The 23,154-nt window shown below is 37.1% G+C and overlaps 1 protein-coding gene across 1 annotated transcript in view; it reads left to right on the top strand.

The window, feature by feature from the left end:
• The window catches only part of LOC122787923 (dynein beta chain, flagellar outer arm-like), a 5,188,001-nt gene that overhangs the window by 3,492,315 nt on the left and 1,672,532 nt on the right, over positions 1-23,154 (top strand). Inside the window, exon 71 of the mRNA XM_044054850.1 lies at positions 3,394-3,613. Within this exon, the coding sequence (XP_043910785.1) occupies positions 3,394-3,613 (220 nt within the window). The remainder of the gene's footprint in view (positions 1-3,393; positions 3,614-23,154) is intronic.

Genomic DNA, 23,154 nt, shown 5'->3' with positions numbered 1-23,154 from the left:
AACATCATCTTTTTTTTAAGGATATTACTGTTTAACGACCATGTGGGACTGCAGACTCATTCATTAAGATGCTGTGTTGGGTTGATACCTAGGGATATATTAGAGTGATGTGAGATAGATCTTGCCTCAAGGACAAAATTACTAATTTTATTTGAAAAGATATCTGAAATTAGGAAATAGTCAATTTGAGACTAGACATTGTGTGATGCCAAGAAGTAGGTATATTTGTTTGTAGCTCTATCATGATCAAATATTTGGAAAGGGTCAATTAAGTTGAAATTATTTATCAGATCGTGGATAGATGTAGTTAGTTGGGGGGATTGTTTCCTGTTTTTGTTTGAGCTATCATTCAAGGGGTCAGTAAGTGTGTTCTAGTCACCACCTATAATAAAGAAATGGTTGGTCAACTGTAATAATAAATTGTGGATTTCATAAACATATAAATGTTGGTTTGTACATGGACTATATAAGTTTAGAAAAAGTATAGGGCAGTTTAACTGAGGGTAAGAGCATCTTCTTCCTCTTTCTAAAATGCCAGGATGCCTAATCCGTGCTCTGACCTTCCCAGTTGTTTTATAAAGTTTAATTTCTTGCTGGATTCTGTAGTCTATGATTGTTTATTGTTTTAATTTACGGTATCACATATTAGTACTCTAGTAAATGCATATAAGTAGCTAAATTGTTTTGTTTTGTTTTTTATTTTAGGTTACTTTATTTATTATATGTGTGGTATTTTTGTATATTCTCCAAGATATAATAGAATGCCAGGTCATTTTTCATTTTGTAGTTTTATTTCAGTTTATTCCGATTGATAGAATTGAATGTGAACTTGAACTTAATTATCCCCCTCATAGAGTGGTGTTCATTCTATATTCATATCTCACATTTTATTACCTACTTGATATATCAATTGTTAGCTTTCTCCTTTTTTCCTTTTTTTGTCATTTCTTTACAACTTTTTTTCAGAAATCTATTTTATTTATTTCAGAGATAACTCACCAACAAATTTACAACAATCCAATGTACAAAGTGAGTACATACAAATAAAGATTGCAACCATTTTGGGTGTAAGACCATATAGATAATTTACCAGCAAGGTTAAAATAAACAAGGAAATGGCACATACGCAACAGTATTTTTGATAGCATTTCTTTACAGCTTGTATGCAGTCATCTCCATCTGTTAAACCCTATTGTCCACTTTTATTTCCTGAAATCCAAAACCAGTTTAAATGAAATATGGTATTTTCATTTCTCTATAGTGAATGAGCCTCCAGCCATCAAGTCTTTTTCACTTCCTTCACTTTCGACTCCACTATCATACACAGATCCCTTGCAATGCAAAGTAATATGATGAAACTATTCTCTGAGTGACCCTTGTTTGTTCATCTGCTATGTTTTGTATATCCTTTCACCTTCTGCCTTTTGCCTGAATAGTTGCCCAATCTTCTGCTTCCATGATCCTCCTTCCTCTTTCCGACTTGGTTCAAAGGGGTGAACATTTCCAATTCAGATCTAAGCATTACTGTGTCACATGGGCTAAGTAAATGTCTGTCCATTGTCTGTTTGCCAGATCATCTTACATCATCCTGCCTGTTCAAGCCCTTCTGTCATATCTACTACCACAGCAAGTCTTTATATTCCCTAGTCCTCTTTTTTTTGTTCTTAAACTGCTAGCTGCTGGATGACTTACCACTTCTGACAGTGCTACCTCTAATTCCATATCCTGTCCTCTCGTTTGACCTTCTTGCTCCCACCACCATTATCTCCTCTGATATGTTATTGGTGCTGTATCACAACATGGATCTACTTCAGTCTTTTGTTAACCACCGTTGTCACCTGTTTCCATGCCTTACCATGTCTAAGCTCCAAAGATGGTTTAACTGACATTTTGTATCTTCTTTGTAAGGTAAGCACCCTAACCATTATGCCAACTTCCCACCCCTTGTGATTGAGTCTGTAGTGATCGGACCATCTTCATTGTCCTCATGCAGGCTCTTATTTCCTTCACTTCCACGTATCTGTACCCCTACACTCTGCAGCATTCTTCCCTCCATTTCTACAACCCTTAACTCTTCTTGCTGTCTATTTTGGTTGCTTTCCTCCCTCTGCTACTGTATATCTGTTTCCTTTCTCCATCTTTGTTTGATTCCTATATTATATGTCTGCTGTTCTGTCTCTTTCTCTGCCTACTCCCATCTGGATGATTGCTCTATCTGCCCACTTTAGTCCTGCTCCACCTTTGTTGTTTATTCCTTCATGAACATCTCTGTCTCTTCTTCATTACTTATCCCTGTTCTCTGTACCTGTCCTTCCTCCTTATTATCCTGCCTTTTATGACTTCATCTCCAGCTTTCTCCCTTCATCTAATTTTGTGCCATCCCACTTACCTGTCCACCTCTTGTGATCTCTTTCCATGCTGTCCTTTCTCTTCTCTGCCTTTCTCCTCCTTACTTTTCTAGTCCTTCCTATCAGAAATGTGGAGTTGTAGTTATGAATACACGTGACACCTATTGTTTGCAGAAAGTAAAACAGTTCATTTTTCATCAACACCATTGTAGAAGCTTTCTTTTATCATGTTTGTGTGTTGGAAGTAACAAGGTTAATGCTCTCTCCCATTCTGCCATTCCCATCCAGCATGTCTGATGACTTCCTGCTGCCTTCTCCATTCCAGCTAATTCCATCCCTTCTCACCTGATTAACCTGTCCCATACTATCTTAAGTTTCCTTATTTTCCCAGGAAATGCCCTCACTCTTCTTTGAACCCCATATCCCATGTCAACACAAAGCTGCCTGGATCAAACAGCTGCCCTTCATCATGAGCACTTATGCATTAACTTGGGTAGAGTGCTGATCCACATGGACATTTTTCAGACTCAGTCTGGAATACTATCTGGTTAAGTAAAGAGATCATAGTCACGCAGAAGGCTAATGGAGGCTGAGAGTCTCCCCTTGTTCTCCCATTATCATCCAACATGTTCTTCTCCTCTCATTTTGTCTCATTCTTGAATTCCTTACGTTACCTTAACTAACATGGGGGGGGGGGGCAGAGATGGAAGTGTAAATAAACTGTGAGAGTGACTGACTAGGCCATGAGAGCCTGAGGAATGTGAAACTCTGATGCTATGTAGTGAATGGCTTAAATGGAAAGTTAGAGATGCTGTACTATAGAATGATTGCTTTAAATTGCTCTTTAACAATGTCATACCATTAATACATAAAACCATATCAAAAGTATTTTCTTTCAGCTAATCATAATTATTCAATTTAATTTTATGACTATGGAAATTTTGAAAAAAAGAACACTGTTTAAGACAAATATATGTCCATCCATACAGAACATATTTTGCTTGCCTTACTGACATTTCACTAAAATCTATTTTTTTCTTCTTAGGTGCTGGATGGTGAGTGTAACAAGTACACTGAAATTATCAGATCTCTTCAAGAACGCTTAAATGGCCTGCTGGGACGCATATCATTAATAGCTGCATTAATATCATACCTTGGTCCGTATGACTCTTCTTTCCGTCAGCGCATGCTATCTGAGGAATGGCCCACGTGCCTTAAAGAAAGAGGTCTTTCCCTTGTGTTTGATTCCATTGATTCTGTAAAAGGTAAATCCCACAACATGCCTTATTTGGGTAGAAGTTCCATAATTTATCATTCTTAGGTTCCTTTTTTCTTTCTTTTATATGTGCATTTTGATCTCCGAAGGTACTGTTTGTAGAAAAGAAGCTTGTTTAAACAGATGAGTTTTGGGGCAAGGTTATGTGTTTGGACACACGGCTGATTATTAAGCTAGTTATAAAATGTTCTTATTTGCTATGATGTTGCATGTCAAACAAATACCCTCTTACTGCATGACTTACAGTGTATTATTTAAAAAAAGTGTCCCTGGAAGCTGGCTATCTGCTGCAAAACATAGTTGTCAAATTGGTGTGTGAAAAAATGATGTAGTGATTTTTGACACCTTTATTGATATAAAGTACAGCACCATTCCTGTACAGCATGTAGAATTTTAAGGCACCATTTTTGCCACCCATATTAGGTCCCTTTTTACTTTCAACACACATTATGATAAAAGAGATTGTTTACCATGGTGTATATGAGAAATTAGGATGACTGTTTTACTTTTTACAAAAAACAGTCACAGGTATCCATAAGCAGGACACCGTCTCCTAGAATGAAAAATTGGGAGCCAGGTCCACAAACTGGGTAGAAGACATTTATGACCTCTTTCAGTAAGCTGCTCCATGTATGCTAAGTGATGCTTAAAGATGCAGAGACTGGTTCAGTAGGGAGTCCTTTTTAACAACAACAAAACAAAAAGACTAATGAAAAAGAAAAGTGTGTCAGGCTACAGTGAGTCATGAGGTGGCTCAGTAAAACTGATTCCTTGCTTAGTGAGTCATTATCCCTAATACTGTAACACTGAGCTGATGTCACATTGTGTGCAGTTCCATGATGTGCAGAAAATAAGACTGCATAAAAGCCATGAAATATAAGGACATTTTATTACAGTGTTTTATATTATGTGTAGCCATGCCTCTCAACTGTCCATATTTTTGCCTAATAGCTTTGGTCTGTTCCTCATAAAATTTGCAGTTTTCTGGAAAATAAGTGAGTATATTTGAATTTCAGACTTCATATCCTTCAGAAAATGTATGTTAGCACAGGTCCTGTTATTCTAACAACTTCCTAAGTTTATAAGAGCAATATTTAAAATGTGGACCTATTTTTGGGCCTTTGTACCTCCATTATTTTTAAGCTTTGTTCAGATTTCTTGTACTAAAGAGTTTGAGAGGTACATGTGTAACTACTGTAGGAGAACAGGACTGCTCTTTTGGCACACAGTGCACACTGAATGATTAGTATGTCAAAAAGTTATGCACACACAACTCAGCCACAGGATTGGATGAAGAGGGATGAACCGATCTTTTTTTTTGCCAGCAAACATCTTTATTACATTTTCACATATGACATGGGTAATCTTACATTTATAAATGAAAGATTAACAGCATGACACCATTTTAGTCGCAAACAGTATACATCACAGACACCATTGAAATAACTGTAGTTGCAAACATTATACATCACTTATAATCTATCATGTCATTGTCAGTTAAACATTATATGGCTCATTCAAATCCTGCCTCTTAAATATCATTCCTGCTCTGCATATATTGTTCCCACAATTCCCATTTTTTCCTATGTAGTTTGTTCCCTTCTTTTCTAATGATCCCAATTACAATTGTTTTATCTCTGTTACTATATTTACTACTACTAGCATAGTTGGTCTAGACTTTGATTTCTATTTTCTAGTAATTGCTTTTTTGACAATCACCATAATTAGACTCAGCAAGGCTTTACTATGTTTAGGCAATTCCCATTCTGTATCATAACTCAAGAAAATAATCTCCCTAGTCAATCCAATCTGCTCTCCCAGGATCTCCACCAGAGCAGTTTGCGGGGAATCCCTAAATTATGCCAGCTCATTACACTCCCAAAAAATATGTTCCCAGCCACCTCTTTCTTGCCTATCAAAGCTTCAACATTTTCTGTCCACCTGAGGAAAAATTCTTTGGAGTCTATTTGGGGTATAAAAATACCTATGTAAACACTTCCAGGCAAAGATCCTAAATATTCTAGACTTTGTTGCATATTTGGGAGATATACATATGTCCTCCCATTCCCTGTTTTTTGAATTGCTTATCCAGTCTCTCTTCCCAATCCTTTCTGAGCTCCTCTGATTGATTCTTAAAATTATCATGCAATATGTTATATGCTTTACTAATTATTCGTTTTTAACAGCAGCTTCTGATCTAGATCCTATTAAAAACTTCACTAATGCTGGTCTTTCATTCAGGAGTCCCCTTTTTCTTATACTCTTGATATCAGTCCTTGACAGTGAAGGCAATCTGTAACCTGCAGTCCAAATAAATTATTGGCCTCTTCCCATTCTATTACCTTTCCCTTTCTGGTTATTTGCTCCCAATACATTGGTTCTATTGCCAGTTTTCTCCAATAAATTCCAGCCCTCTCTTGCCTATTATCTGTATTTCTGATCACAGTCATTCCTATCGGCAAAATCTCTTTTCTCCATTCTCTTGCTAGTTTGGTTCTTAGAATACTCATTTCTATTTTATGAATATAATACTCTGTATGATTTTTGTTGTTCTCCTTAAGAGTCTGCATCCCAAATTCCAATCTCTCATTTCTTGAGCTTCATCCCTGTATCAGCATCATTCCTTTCCACTTTGAATTATAGTTTTCTGCTTGTGCTATGTATAAGAGCCTCAACCGTATTGCTTTAAAATACCCCCTCAAATTGGGTAATCCTAGTCTGCCTTGTTCTATTGGAAAAATAAGATTATCCCACTTGACCCCTGCTGTCTTCCCTTCCCAGATAAAATCCTACAACTCTTTTTTAATTACTGCCCACAGCTTCTCCTCTGGTTGATAAAAATATGCCTGACCTGTGTATAAGACTAAAGGGACTAAAAACATTTTAATGGCTTCTGTGTTAGTTTCCATATCCATGCAACAAAGCTTCCAATTTCTCAGTTTTTGTATTATCTTCTGCTTAGTGCCTTCTCACATACCTTTTACTACCACAACAGAGTCATTTCTAATTCATACTCCTAAATAATTAATTTTATCATGTTCCCATAAATATGGATATTGTTGGATCAATTCATGGGTGGGTACATAATTTACCGCTATTGCCTTTGTTTTAGCTTCACTAATTTTGTATCCTGAGTAGATTTGAAACTGACTTAAATGTTCCACAACATTGTAATCTCCATTTCTGGATTTGTCATGTATAAAATAATCTAATCTACAAATAGAGCCAGCTTTTACTGACTACCATACCAGTTATATCCTTGAATTTCTGAGTCCCTTATTTTCTTTGCCAATGGTTCTAAATATAATGCAAACAACAAAGGGGAAAGCGAACAACCTTGCCTGGTTCCTCTACTGAAGCAGAAATTATTGGAAAGAACCCCACCTACTTTAATTTATGCCTCTGATCCCTCATATATTCTTCTAATCAACCTTATAATTGTATCAGAGAAAGCAAATGCTTCCATTGCCGTGCTCATGAAGTCCTGGTCTGCTCTGTCAAATGTTTTCTCTGCATCAAGACTCACCAATAAAAGTGGCATTTTCTTACATCCTGCTTCCCTCTGGATCATTGATGTTCTGTTAATATTGTCAAATGTTTGCTTCCCCTCCATAAAACCACACTGATCTATATCTATCAATTTTAGTATCACTTTTGCCATTCTTTTAGCCATTATGGACATAAACACTTTATAATCATGGTTTAGTATTGAAATGGGCCTGTATGGAGCTGGATCAGATGGATCTTTACCCTGCTTTAGATATCATAGTTACCACCATCATCTTCCAGGATGCTATTACTTCTCCTCCTCTTAAAATACTGTTAAAAACCTCCAGCTCTTTATCAGTTTTTTCCCTCCTAACTTCCAAACTTCAACAGGAATACCATCTATTCCTGGGGACTTTCCTGTAGATTGGTTATACACAGCAGGGATGAACAGATCTTGACTGCATTTAATTAGGGACTACTCAAATTACTCAATGTTCTCCCCTTTCTGAATCACAGTGTATAATCATTGCTTATTCATAGCTGCAAATACACTTGTATTTAAGTACAAGCTAGTTTGAATTAGGCTCTGTGCTTCTGTCCCTGGGGCTACTCAACCAACAGTCAGAGAGAGGGTCGGGGGGGTGAGTCATTGCTTTGTGAACCTTGTTGGTTGTTGTTTCCTGGACTAATGGACTGGTTGATTGATTAACTGATTAATTCTTTGCTAACTGGGTAAATAGACTGTTCCAATGCCATAATATACATCCGGGACAACTATAGTTGATTACAGTGAAGAAGGATATTCATAGGAATAGCATACATATAGACAGATGCGAGTATCAGAAAATAGAGAAACGGTATTTACAATGAGAAAACAGTATACTTTGCTATGGCAGAAGTATTTGAGTAAAATGCTAAAAATGCTTCCACATTTGAATAGAATTTCACACATTTAACTTAATTATTTTTGTAGCAAACTCAGTTATAATACTGTAAATATGGAATGTACTGAAGTGGATTGCATTGAGCACTTTTCTAAATGAATAGGAGCTACTGATTATCTAGGTTGTAAATACAGTTATATCTTCCTTGTGGTGCCTCATGAATTTCTTCCTAAAAGATGGATATTCTTTAATATTTCTTGTATCATATGGCATTGAATTATCACCACTGGAACAACCTTAGAGAAAGATCTCTCAGTAGTTGAAAGACTGAATGTTGGTCTGAGTAGACAGACTATATCCTGGTTTACCAAGTAACAGAATTGGCCAAGCCGCTGAAATTGAGGTTATTACTAAGCAGGTGACAGTGGTTACCATATAGTAGCTTAAAGGACAACAAAAGGATTCTAGTATTATATGCTCAACTTCTCTATCCTTTTTCTCAGTATTACAGTCCCTGAATGAATAAACAATAATACAGCATTTAAACTATTTTAAATCAACTGTTTCTCTCCACTAGAACATTACCTTACCATACTGTGGTGGTTTCAATTTCAAAAAACTTTTATCCTGCCCTGGAAAAGCTTGCTGCAGTCTCCAATTCATTGATGTCATCAAGATCAATGAATACATGTAGTTTTCTAACCAGTTCCCTTCCCAAACTGACATCACCACAATCATCCAAAAAGCCCACCCATGCTGTGATGTCACAGCTCCCTTGTCCTTCACCTACCCATACAGAAAGTAAAGGCTAGAACAAGGAAACAGTACATGAGTCAAGTTTCCTACTGTGATCTGTGAATCACAGCAGGTAACAGCTCAAATTACCCTTAGCACTTTGCTAGCTAGGGAAGATAGGTGTGAAGGAGAATGGAAGATAAGTCGAAGTAGTACAACTGAGGCTTCACAAAATACTGCAGTTTAGCTATTCTAAAAGAAGCAGCAGTAAAAAGCACTTTGAAAGTCTGTTCTGTGGCATTTGTACTGTTTGTGTTTTAAGCAGTCATTGAACGATATGAAATATTACTTAAAACTAACTGACTGAAAGACAGCAGTGTATGCATGTGAAATCAATGCAGTGACAGTAACTTTAGGTAGAAAGAGGCCTGTGTGGTGTAATTTTTTTACAGACAAGCACTGCATTGTGGGATACCTAGAGGCAGACTAAACAATCAGGATCACTTCAAGATGCTAGACCCCAATTGGTCAGACACAAAAATTACGTATAAAAATATCTAAAACTCTGTAAATAGTCCCAGAGTGGAGTTAAAATGTAGTAAACACCAAACCATGATGAAATAAACATGTTTTTTAAGTCTGTGGGTGCAGTTCTCCTTTACAATTCAAAGAGTTATGGGGAAGGGAAACCCTTGTTGTCATCAGTAGCCATTTAGCCCTTTGAATAAATGTGCGGTGCTACTAAAGTTACTTCATAAAGAGAAGAAAAGGAGCATTTTGGTTATGGCTGTATGCAAGGTCTCAGTGATATGTATGGAGTTTAGAGATTTAACTAGTTAGCAGTAACTTTCAAATGAGAGTGTTGATTCCAGTGGCTGTACTGGTCTCCCTTGCTTGTAAGATGGTGAATTTGTATAAGACTCTTAATCATCTCAGAGCCTGAGTAATTTTGTTTTCAGTTTGATAATTGAATAAGAGGTGCTAGATAAATACAAATGGAAGATACCTTTTTATGTGAATAAGGGGATAGTTGTGCTTATGATGGCAGTGATTTTAATGAGTGGCAATATGGCAGTTTGTCATCAGTACCAAACAGCTCCACTGTTGTCTTAGTGCAACTGATGAGTAAACTATTTTACCAGTAGTTAGAGCCAAAGCAGGCTAAAATCTTTCTGTAGATGGTCTTACAAAATTTTTGGAGAAAGTATCCAGTCTAAGAACTATAACATCATCTGTGTGTTGCTTAGTAGGCAACGTCATATACAAGGATATTTATGAACAAACAGAACAAAATATCTCCGGTCTGAGACTGGGAATACACTGCTGTCAGATGACACATTAGTATTCGTAATTCTAAATCTTCTGTCAGAGAGGTAGGAACAGATCTCTCTGACAGATATTTCACCAGCTTCAGTCCTTGCCATAGTGCCTTAAGGGAGGGATTGGTTTACTCTTTCAAATGCTTTTTGAGGCTAGTATATTGCCTTGTAGTGAGGCCAGTAATGCTGTAGATGGTTGTAATTATGCCATAACCTGGCTTAAAGCCATGCTGGTTGTTAGCCATAATGTCATATTTGATTGTGTGGTCAAGGAGATTTTCACAGACAAAATTGCAAGTGTTTTTGCTAGTGAGCAAACATTGGTGTTACGTGTAAAATCTGGCATCCTTTTAAATAAGCTTCCATCACTAGGTAACAGCTCCTTTTGGTTTAGAGCAGTCAACATTTGTTAGTTCTTTTGCAGCTGATCAGACATTCCCTACATTCCTTGTGTTTTGACAGAGTAGCTTTGTAAACATTGTTTATGGTGTATGTGGTGGGCTGGCCATACAGGTGGCTATAACTTTTTCTAGTAATTTAAAGAAAAAAAGTGTAGGAAAGCCTTGGCTTAACAAGCAGTCTGCTTTAATGCAGTGTGTCTCTACTACTCTGACTATGCATGTGTTTACCACTACTTACAGCCATTGGAAAACAGATGAATAATGTGTTAGCTCTAATTCGCAAACATTTTCTTCCTGGATTTTTGCTTAATTCATTCTTTACCATTGCTGTTCACAGGCTGACACACTGGAGCTGTTGTAACCTACCAGTGCTTTGCTGTGGAAAGAACAGACTTCAGAAGTTGTTGCATTTCTTCCCTTAAAACTACAACTGAAAAGGGGTGCTTGACCACGATATTGCATTTTATGAAACTTGGTTCCAGGAAGTTTTGCCCCCAGGTACATTTTGCCCCCAGAATGTTCACCTCCCACACATTTTGCCCCCAGGATGTTTTTCCCCAAACATTTTGCCCCTTGTTATATTTTGCCCCTGTCCCAGAATTTTACCCCAGTAATTTTTTATGTTGTGATTTTTTCCTTTGTGCTTATTTTACATCTTTTGCTATTTTATGGCATTTTTCTGACCCAGTTATAGTAAAGCTACATATAGTGAAATTTTGTCGTCCAAAAAGTCCAAAATCACAATTAAAAAAAAATCACAGCAGTTAAAAGATATGCATAGCAAAAACAGAACGATCAAGAAAAAGTGAAAACAGTAAGACAAACACAAAAATCACAATAAGCCACGACTAGAATTTGAAATGAAAATGAAAACCAGACAAGCACAAAATTTGCAGCGAGCTGCAACTTGAATTTGAAATTGTAGGCAATACCTCTGAAACAGTCAACCAAGTTTTGATTGTCCAAGTGTTGGACAAAGCATTTTATCTTTGTTGAAATTGTAGTATATTTATTGTTCCTGGCACTGGCAGAATTTTCAGCTATGATTTGAGTGATTTCAAAATTGTGGAGTCCTTGCTGACATTTCAGGCAACTGATAAACTGGTAAATGTTTGGAAAAAGTGTACAGCATGTTTCTTGAAAGCGGCAGTGCCATCCTTTGACATCATTGTTCATTCGGTGTTGATCATTCAGTGTTCATTGATACACATTCCAAAGTTAAACTGAATAAAAATGAAAATAAGAATACAAAAAATATAGTAAAAAGAAAGTGGGTAGTAGCAGACCCAGAATTTAGGTAAGGGGCTGAAAAAAGATAGAGTTCCATTTAAAATTGCTACCAAGAAACAATTGCTGCCATTTAAAAATCTTCCTTCTGGTTTAATGTAAAAGAACCATACAGTTTTATTAAGGAAACCAAAGCAAAAAGATGTCAAAAATTATAAAAATTATCAGTTTAATGACTTAGCCAGTGGGAAGCACCAGAAATTGTGGTACTTTAAGGCAAAATACTCAAAAAAACATTAATTATAACAGACTGACATCAGTGATTTTTAAAAAATACAGGTAGCACTTGAAATCAGCACAAAGCACCTAAAATGTTTGATAATTTCAGGACAGAATTGTGAAAAATGAAATTGCCATACAAAATTAGGAAATGAATGCGTCATACTGATGAGAAGCGCTGAAAATTTCACGCTAGTAAAAAGGTCTAAGAGCAGTAAAAACTAGTGAAAAGAAAAATTTACAATAATTTTCATGCTAGTTAAAAGCTAAAAACAAAAAAGTAAAAAAGCCACTTGGTACCATGAGTAATCCAATAAAACCTTAATGTTGCAAGTTAAAACTTTCGCAGCAGTGCTTACCAGTGTACAAATGAATGCAGTAGACACATTTATGGCGCTTAAATGTACCCATTTTGGAAACACTAAGCTGCTTACAGTTTTAGGCTAGGCTATTTATATCAAAGGTGATTCTTAAGGTTTAGGCACCTCTTATATCCAAAATTAAGAGTATTTGACACACTGTTGTCAAAGTTTGGTAATTGTTGGGCTATTGTCCAATATTTATTAATGATGCTATGTATTGCAGCTGTGTTAGAATTAAAAGTGAGCAAAAATCTATGTCCCTTATCTATCTATCTTGGCAATTTTATTATAAGTCTCTGTTGCAGAGATACAGGTTTAATTTTTTGTCAAATGGCTACTTTTAGCATTTTCTAAACATTGATTAACCACTGGTGAATGATAACCTCTACTGTAAGTGTTAAATCTTTACTTAACTTATGCAGTTCTTCCATCATTACATCATTGTTGTTGTAACAAAACTAGTGAAAGGAAAGAAAATTTATAATAATTATGCATAATTAAATTGTTTAACATTTAAGGAAGAGCCTACCTGAGTCATGTAGAAGGAATCACTGCTGGACACCATCAACACTAATCTCCTTAAACTCCTGGGGGATAACAAGTTGATCAATGGTTTGAGGCAACTTTGGGATACCACCAAGTTGTCTTGCTGATCGAATCGTTCTCTTCAGTGACTCTTTCCTCAGTAGAAGCACTGCAATACTGGCGTGAGCTCCCAAAATGGTTTCTGTAAGGATCTGTTGTGGTGTCTCCTGTGTTGTCCTTGCCCTGGCAGTTACTTCATTGATGAGTCGGGCTGCTTCAGTTCTTGCTGCTTGTGCTGCATGGTTGTGGGGATTGACAATGTTCACATCTTTGCCATTGATTCCTCTGGGCCATACACATCCCTTGCAATTCAACCATTTTTCACACACCCAGATGGCATGGACATCGTCAGCTGTTTGTTTCGAAAATAGGTAAATAGGATTCTCAGAGATCAACTTCTTCCGACATTAAGAGATAACTGAATTCATAGTTAAAGGAAGCAAATTGCTGCAGATGTTGACTGATTTGCTATGATGCTGAACCTCTTTATATAGGTTTTTAAACAATGGCATAATTAGGTGAACAAATGAAGCAAACTGGTGCAGATGTTGACTGATTTGCTATGATGCTGAACCTCTTTTTATATGTTTTAGACAATGTCATATTCAGATGAACAAAGACTTGCAAAGAGGAGGTCATTGCTGGATCAGGTAGATTTTAATAAAAAAACATGTTTGCTATGTCTCAGAGAAACATTATTATGTTGAAAGTCCAAAAAAACATGATTATGAGGTTTGACATCACAGCAAATCAATCAACATACCCAACAATTTGCTTCCTTTGTTATCTGAATATGCCATTGTCTAAAATACCTATAAAAAGAGGTTCAACATCACAGCTGAACTAACTTCAGTACAGAAAAAAAATAATTTATGCTGAAAACAAGGGTCAGATTACAAAAAAAAAAAAAAAATATATATATATATATATATATATATATATATATATGTGTGTGTGTGCGTGTGTGTGTGTGTGTGTGTGTGTGTGTGTAAGTATAATGAATGGCTGGGGGCAAAAAATGCAGGGCATGGGGATGAAAAGTACCCAAGGGTGAAATGTTGAGGGCCAAAACATCCTGGGAGCAAAATGTGTGGAGAAAAACATTCTGGGGGTAAAATGTACCTGGATGTGAAATACTGGGAGAAAACATCCGGATGCCTAAAAGTCACAATCACAGTTTAAGACTGCCAGAAAACTTTCTTAACTATTTCTTTAAACTTTTTTAAAATTCCATATGTCTGTCTTAACAATTTCTGTAATTTTCAAAATAATTGTTGAGGCCAGATCTTTTTTTTTATGTGATGGACCAGCCATGGGACAGAGAAGTCTTTTTATGGGAAGCTCTTTTTCAGTTTCCACCATTGTCTTATAAAGGAATTCATTCACTTCAGTAATAAAACAGCTGTGGGATACAGCTTAGTGCTGTTATACCCATGACATTTTTTTTAAAAAGGGCTAAACCATCTACAACCAACATAGGGTACTGCTTTATTGATAACAGTGTGTCATGGCAATTCTTTAAATATCATTGTTGTGAACTACATTTTATATGTAAAAATTTGTATGTAAACTGTTATAAATGGGTATCCTTTTACAGCAAAGAATCTCTCTCACCTGTAAAACAAAAACAAATTTGTTAAAACAACATACATTTTCACATAACAGCTGCATACATATTTCTTTAAGATGAACTGTAAAAGAAATATGTAAAAGAAAATGTCACTGCTATAATTATTTTGTCACTATCACCAGTATTGCACCTGTGCTACAAAAAGAACAGTGTTCACTAATAGTTTTCCATTTGTCACAGTTAGGTTAGATTTTGTTTGGTCAAGCATTAGAAGTATGTTTACTGTCTTGATTTAAGTGGAATGAAAATATACTTCAGTAAAAAAGCAGTAAGACTGGTGAGACATATCTAAATACATGGTGTGACATCCGTTCTCTCTGGGCCAGTAATCAAGGAGGCTGACTCCTCACCACTGACACAGGAACAAAAATATAGATACAGTATTTCCAGATGCAGCTCCCTGCTCAAGCACAATTTCCCTTAAAAGCACACAGGGAACACACTCAGTCTGGGGTCTGCATTTCTCTCTCTCCAGGTCCCCAATAAGACTCCCCATTGGCACAGCTGTAGAGATGAGTCCTCAGCCAAGTGTCCAAGCCGAGTCCTGCATCACCTTCTCTGTGAAACCAGTGCTTTGTATCCCTGCTCCATGCAGCTGACGCATACATACATACACACACACACACACACACACACACACACACACACACACACACACACACACACACACACACACACACACCTAGGAAAGGCTGGCATAGATTTACTAGCTATGCCTCCTTCTGCCCAGAGTATAAGGTAATTGCACTGCCATTAGACACTCCAAAGCCAGCTACTCAAAGGCTCTTACAAGGATACCCAATTTTACTGTGTGAAATTAATATTAATACAAATGATAGTGTTTGACCAATGTAGTAAGGCTTTCAGGAGTGGCCACAGAGTCACCAAATAGATACAAGTACTCTCAAAGGTTAAATTATTCTCTAAAGGACCAGTCACAATAAAAAGCTTAAATATACTTGAATTTCTGTAGCCTGTAGGCTGTTGTCACTGAAGGTGTGTGTATTCTCAGCAGCCACAAGGTAAACATTCAGAATTTCATTATCACAACAGTTGTATTTATTTTTTGTTAGTCTAGTTTAGTCAGGGAAAGCAGGCAAAGATGTCAGCAGAGGATTTTTGCAAGTTGATAAAGAACCAGTTAGCCAGGGTGTGTGAACCCAAAGGACTGGTGCATGCCAACCTGACTAAAGAGGAAATGATTTCAGCCTTAGTCACAGCTCAGACCAGCAACCAGGAGGATAACCAGTCTGGTGGTGGGAATTTGCTGACCTCAGAAACAGGATAGTTCATCTTTTCCTCAGAGGACTTAAAAATCCATCTGGAGTTAAAGAGACTTGAACTAGAGGCCAAACTCTTGGAATTAGAAACAGTAGAGAGACTGCAGTGTTTGGAGACTGAAGAAAATGAGAAGCAGCGTCAATATGAGAGGGAGATGCTGACTCTTTGCCAGGGTCATGGAGGGAATGCAGAAGGGAATAACTGAACCAGAAAAGAAATAACGATCAGTAAATTTCTTCCACAATTTATAGAGAGTAATAATTTTGACAGTTTTATTCATATTTTTGAAAGAGTATGTAAACTGTATAATGTTGACCAAGGGCTCTGGGTATGGTTGCTGACCCCCTTTCTTCATGGTAAATAAAGTTGTAACTGCTGTTTCTAAATCATCTGATATTGATTATTTAAACTATGACAAAGTAAAGAAATATTTACTGGAATGCTTTAAGTTAACACCTGAAGCTTGCAGAAAAAAATGTTTTGTGAGCATAGACACAAAGCAGATGAAAGTGTGTGTGATTATATTGCTGAGTTGAGCACTTATTTTCAAAGGTGGGTGAGTGGGTGTCAGGTCACCACTTTTGAAGGGCTGGCAGACCTTTTGATGAGGGAACAACCCCTAAGCACTTTGCCCAAAGTCATGCGAATCTGGTTGGCAGACTGCAAGTGTAATCTGCAGATGAGCTGGGGGAAAAAAAGGGATCTCTACTTAGTAAGCAGGGCATCACTGTATAGGAAGGGGATACCCAGTGCTGCACATGGATATAAGAGAACACATGGTGGGCAGCCTAAACCACCTCAATGGAGTCCATTAGTAACAAGGGAAGCCACTAGTTCAGGTACATGGTCAGAATCAAGGGTTAAATGTTTTAAATGTAACCAGTGAGACCATGTATCACATAGATGTCCACAGAAGCAAGGTTTGGAACAAAAGATGTGGGAGCCAGCAAGTGGGAATAACAGTATGCCAGTGGCAAGTTGTCTGGAGACAACAGAGGTACCAAGCTATCACCAGAGTTTATATCTGATCTTAGTGGATGGAAAACAGGCCACTGCTAAGAGAGACATAGTCTCTGATATAACCATTGTGAAGCCTGTAATGGTTAAAGATGAGCAGTACTTTGCTTGGGCAGTTCACTCCAGTCAGAGCTTTAGGAGAGCCCCCATTCCAAATGCCTTTTGCCAGGGTTCACCTTGACTGGAAAAAGAAGCAAACAAGTAGGTGTGTTTGAGGATATCCCTGCAGATGTCTTGATAGGGAATGATTTTGATAATGCAGTACCTTGTGTACATGCACTTACATGCAGTCAGGCTTGGAGACAGGAATTTAGTTCTGGTAGCCTGGGGAGACCCAGACAGACCCCACACCTGAAGCCAGGGCTGGTGAGGTGGCTATTACAGGGAGGGAGCTACTCTGTAGCAGTGAGCCTGAAGGTGAGCCACAGCTGCTGGAAGGTACTGATGTTGTCTTGGACCGAGTGACAGAAAGGACATCTTGGTCCGAGTGACTGAAAGGGCAGAGGTGAGTGGTAGTACCCATAGGTACCTTAGGTTAGATTTTGTTTGGTCAAGCATTAGAAGTATGTTTACTGTCTTAAAAAACTTGAAAATACACAAAATCACTGGAAAACTAAAAAACTGCTCCAAACCAAGACCATAAGACACGGACACCAAAGGTTAGCGCTTTCATTCACTTTAATATGCTGTGAATTTCATCAGAAAAGCACTCTAACCACCCTAAAACAGCATTTAAATACTTAATTAGCAGTCACATGACTGAATAATCATAATTTAAAAATAAAGCTCATTTTTATAAATGTAAAAAAATACATACAAAAATCCATATAGTGGAAATAGTAGAAGTAGAAAACATAATTAAAAAGTTTTTTGTACATTCTAATAAATGTCATAAAATGAAGTTTTTTAAAAAAAACTTTATAGCTTAGTTTGCAAAAAACACTTTATGTTAATGGTGTCATTTAGACCTGGTGCAACATCTGCACCCAAGTAAATTTGCCATTAGGATTCTTTGCATTCTAACCAGGTTTTATAATCACCCGAAAAAGGTGTTTTTCTGATGAAGTTCACAGCATATTAAAAGTGAATGAAAGTGCTAACCTTTGGTGTTTGTCTCTTTTGATCTTGGTTTGGAGCAGTTTTTTAACCTTAGTAACACTTTACTTTGGCAATTCAGCAACCTGTATCTCAGCACAGAAGAATCACTTTAAACTATACAGAAAGATGCATGTCTCTTAAATCATACTGTTTACAATCTTCCAAAAGTATGCTATCCCATAATAACTTAAAAGTTTCAAATGTACAGTTCCAGGACAAAAATTGAGGTCAAAGAATTCCAGTATTATGGAACGAATTAGCAAAATGATCTGAACATCAAATTATCTAGACACATTTAAGAAATAGAATTTGGAACTTGGGTCAGAGGTTTAGCATATGATCCTAATCTTCAGGAGTCAGTGTTCCTTAATGGCCTGAATACTGTAGTTGAACTCGCAAAATAATTTCTGTCTTAAGACTATTTTCTGGGTCAGACAGTAATTCATGAGCTTTCTTCTGCTCTTATACTTAATACCTTCACATAGTTTTGAAAGATGCCTGTCCATATCTTCCAGCATGACCTTATGCTTTGCATATCACAATGTATGGCACATATTAGCACACTCAGAGTCTCCAAAGACACATTTGCCATTTTCTGTGCGCTTAACATTGTACTTTTTCTTTATTTTGCTATACTATATAACCTTCAGTCTTTTCTTCTGAAACTTTTTATAAAACCACTTAGCTTCAAATCACAGTTTTTTGTTCCAGTTCTTTTTATACCTGTGGTTTATGCTTTTTATGATAAATAAAATAATTTACCATATGACTAGCTGTTTTATTTTAATTTCTGTAGACATGAGCATTGGGTAAATCAATGCAGTTCACAAAATATGGATTATCATGACGGATTCGCAAATGCAGTAGGAGTCTATGATACTTGTGCTGGCTATATCATGCAAATGGGTACAGCATTTTATTGGCACATAAACAAACACTGGGCTGCATGGATGATTTGTCAGTACATGGTATTTTCAATGAATTAGCACATTTGTAACACTGCAGAGGTCTATTTACAAAGCTGTGTTGAAACCATATTTTTATGAAACTTTTCTTTTAAACTTTATTTCAGGTTTTTGTGGGAACAGTAATATTGCTTACAAGTCTTTGGGTAATTGCCACAAAATTTGGTTTGCAAACACCCACACTAATGACCTAAATCTGTGCCAACAAATACACAAGCTCTATCTCAACATATACCTAGCTTATACAATAGGTTACCAATCAAAGGTCAATCAAAGTCCTACTTTGGTTCCTTTAGAGCTAGTCTTCCCCGACTTACATACCTCAAGCTGATCGTTGGCTGCCCATTGCACCATGTTTAGTATTTTTTGCTCCCGTGCTTCATGTGTGGTGTCTTCTCAGTGCCATGCATCCATCATGGGTCCTACTAGCTTCCCTTTTTTCCCCTCGAGTTTTCCAATACAAGCTTGAGCCTTGAGCTGATGCTTAACCTAAGGGAGTCCTAAGAGTCCTGCCATCACCTTCAGCTGGGGGGTTATTATTTAATGACCTACCTTGTTACTTTTCCCCTTGACCTTTACACTTTTATGTTTATGTCTGATGGGCACATATACGATAGAGATGTGTGGCATATCTTCCTGCATCTGCAGCAACTCAGCCAGTTCTAACATCATTTCTTGTCCTTGGAAAAAGCTACTCTGTCTGTGAGGTTCACGGCCTCAAACTGGGATCACATGGATCACCCACATAACTGATCCCTCAGGAAGAGCACACCAGTCCCTCCCTGCCAGCACCTCAGGCATCCAAGATTCTAACAGCCACTTTGGCTATAGCCAAAGGTTTTATCCCTCTAAGCTATGACACTCACTGCTGTCTGTACCATTTTTACCTTAGGTGTCCTCAGTACTACCCCCCCGGGGCTGGGAAAGCTCCACTGCTGGGATGGAAAGGGTTAGTGGAGAGGCACAGACTGCAGCATTTTAAATTATCCAGGACATCATTCTAACAACGTCAGTCTTCTTTACAATAGATGTTGTTTTTTTTAAGTCTAGATATGATATGCCGAACTCTTAAATATTTTTTTTTATTTTATTTATTTATCCTTTGTTGATTAGGTTACTCCCACTAGGCTAGTAGCCTCTTTTCAGGGGAGACCTAAGATGGTGTTTATACTGCTAGGTGAAAGTTTGGCCAGGGCACCGGGAAACTTTCCCTACTCTTTTCTTTAGGGGCCATAGGATCTTTTATATCCAACTGAGCTACCAGCAACTCAGGCAGATGGGAGCTCAATTTAGCATCTTGTCCAAAGGATGACACACTCAGGAGTGCAGTACTCCCCACCCTTATGTTGCACTGCAGTTTCAGCAATCTATATACCTAGTGTAGGAATAGAATTCACAGCCTTCTGCACCAAAGGCAAGTGTGCTACCTGTTGCTCCAGTGACACTACAGATATGTGCCTGACATACACTGGATTGTAAGGTACACATTTTTTACCCCCCCCCCCCGTGCCAGTTCCTTCCTAATGACATAGGACTGATCCTATGGGCTATGATCCGAGATGTAGATAGACATCAGTAACAGTAAAGACGTGTTAGGTGAAGAAAGATGAACCCTATGCTTCTTTCCCTTTGTGAAGATTGAGGTAAAGTAGTCATTTAGTACTTCTGCTTTTTCGCATTTTTGTTCTGAATTCCCTCCCACCCTTTCTCTGTTTCGGAAGGTGATTTCCACTCTTCCTGCTCTGTAGTACATACATAAAAAGCTTTTATTCTATTTCTTGAACATTCTGTTATTTTCCTTTGCTGCCCCTCAGCTTGCCTTGTTATACTATGACTACTTTACTGCCCCATCCCCTTTATCTCCCCTCTTGTTTACCATACGAGTCACCAAATTGCTACTCTCACATGCAGCAGCGTGACTGCTGTAATCAGACTGCAGCAGTCCTGAGTATATGCCACTATAATCCACTAACAACATGTTTTTACTGTAATAACTTGTCAGCTGTTAAAGCAGTATTCATAAATAGCTTAGGGTATTCAATTACTTAAGTATGTTACTACACAATGGAATTCACAGTTTGGAATCTAATACTAATTGTCAATAAGCAAAACATGATTCAGAAAAACTATTTATTTGTGTATAGAAATATTGTGTGATGCTGTCACTTCTTTTAAAAGATGCTTTTCTTTAATAGTATAAACTCTACATTTGAAATAAAGATCCCTGGGCACAATGAGGACATCACTTTTGTGGACATACTATTTGTGGCAATATTTTCTCTGTGTGGCCATGATAGTGAAGCTTGACTATTTGAGTTTTGTATGAGAAAATTGCAGCGCAAAAAAGCAATAGACACATTACAAGTCTGGTGAATAATTCTTTGTTAATTTAATTAATCGGTATATGATTTGTTTCATAGAAGTATCCAGCTGAGCAGAGAGCAGTTTATAACATATGTTCATAAAGCAGAGGCAAGCTCCAAGCAAATTATGCCAATTTAAGTATAAAGTCAAGATATGAAGGATGTGTGCAATATATCATAAAATGAGTAATGAGAGATCACATTAGGATCTATCAGCTGTATGTGAGACAGAATACATTGCAAGATGTATCATTACAACACAGCAGAACTTAAAATGTATCACGTATACAGCCTTAATAGTTAACTGGCTAAAAGTGGCATATTATGTTCATAATTTTATTTGATGAAGCTTGGCTCAGAATTGTATAGTGCATACTGATATATTCAGAATAGATGCTAGAGGAAGACATGGATGGTGAATATAAAGCTGTATATATATATATATATATATATATATATATATATATATATATATATATATATGTATATACGTAGGAATAGTAAGACAATGAAAAGTGGTACAGAAGGTATGATACTGCAGAGATGGACAAAAGAAACCACTGACTATATATAGTAAGAGTATGAAGGAGAAGAAATGTAATGGTCATGAGAAGGAACAGACAGCATTATGCTACACAAGTGTAGAAATTGATAGAGGGGGGGATGATGAAAATGAATGAGGCCTTGAGAGAAAACCTTAGAAACAGGACACTGACTAGTGAGTAGGTAACAAATATCAAATGATATCTCATAGCAGAAGCAGTGAAAATGGGAAATGAAAATGAACAGTTGCAGAAGGAGAAGTAGTGTGTGTGTGGTTATTGTTAATAAGCATCAAGATGTAAAAATTTAACATCTTAGCATCTTGGGGCATTCAAGAACGTCAGGTTCATTTAATAAGCATTAGGATTTAAGTCTGACAGCTTAGCATCTTGTGCTGGTCAAGAACTTCAGGTTCATTTAATAAGCATTAGGATATAAGTTTGACAGCTTAGCATATTGTGGTATTCAAGAACTTCATGTTCATTTAATAAGCATTAGGATATAAGTTTGACAGCTTAGCATCTTGTGGCATTCAAGAACTTCAGGATCATTTAATAAGCATTAGGATATAAGTTTGACAGCTTAGTGTCTTGTGCTATTCAAGAACTTCAAGTTTATTTTTTTTGAGTGTGCAGATAGTGAATAAGAGAAAGGAAGCACATATGTTGTATAAGATACACTGGCAAGAAGGAATGTGTGACGTATTCATTGCCACAGGTAAATGTATACAATGGAGTTTGGTTGGATAAGTAGGAGAGGGTGAAAAATTAGGGCAGATAAGTATAAGAGCAAGAGAAATTAGATCTGTAGTGGGGATTTGTGTGTAGAAAGGGGAGGCAGTGATAAAGGATTAAGGGAAGCTATACATTTGGTTATGAACCACTTCACTCCCGAATGGTTGTGTGCAAAGCATACATTTCACTGATTTTGCTGCACAACTTTTTAGAGGTATAGTGACCTTGGAGTTATTATAGTAAATTTTATGGAACTGGCATACATCCCTTATATGGGGCATGTTTTGAGGAAGAGTAAGTCTTCTACAGAAATCAGAGTTTTTTTTCAATTTGTCTCAAGTTCAGCTGTGGACATTCAAATTCTGTGGGGGTCATCCATAGTATCAATAGGTTGTCAGTAACAGAAGTGTAATGCATTATGAAGAGATTAGACTGGGCAATGTAGGAATTATACCTGCAAAGGGTGTGAGTTACAACAAGATTTACTCCTGACTGGATAAGTTTGTTCTCTTGGGTAACAGACAAGAGATCAAACACTGATGGAAGGAAAGAGCAAATCTCAGCTATCAGCTATTACCCTTAATTCTCCAGGGCATTATTCATATTATTCAGTTACGT

Source organism: Protopterus annectens, chromosome 13.part0, assembly GCF_019279795.1.
Source record: "Protopterus annectens isolate FY-2018-M chromosome 13.part0, PAN1.0, whole genome shotgun sequence".
Classification (NCBI taxonomy): Eukaryota; Metazoa; Chordata; order Ceratodontiformes; family Protopteridae; genus Protopterus; species Protopterus annectens.
The sequence above is the reverse complement of the archived record's forward strand: the minus strand, read 5'-3'. Positions and strand labels throughout refer to the sequence as shown.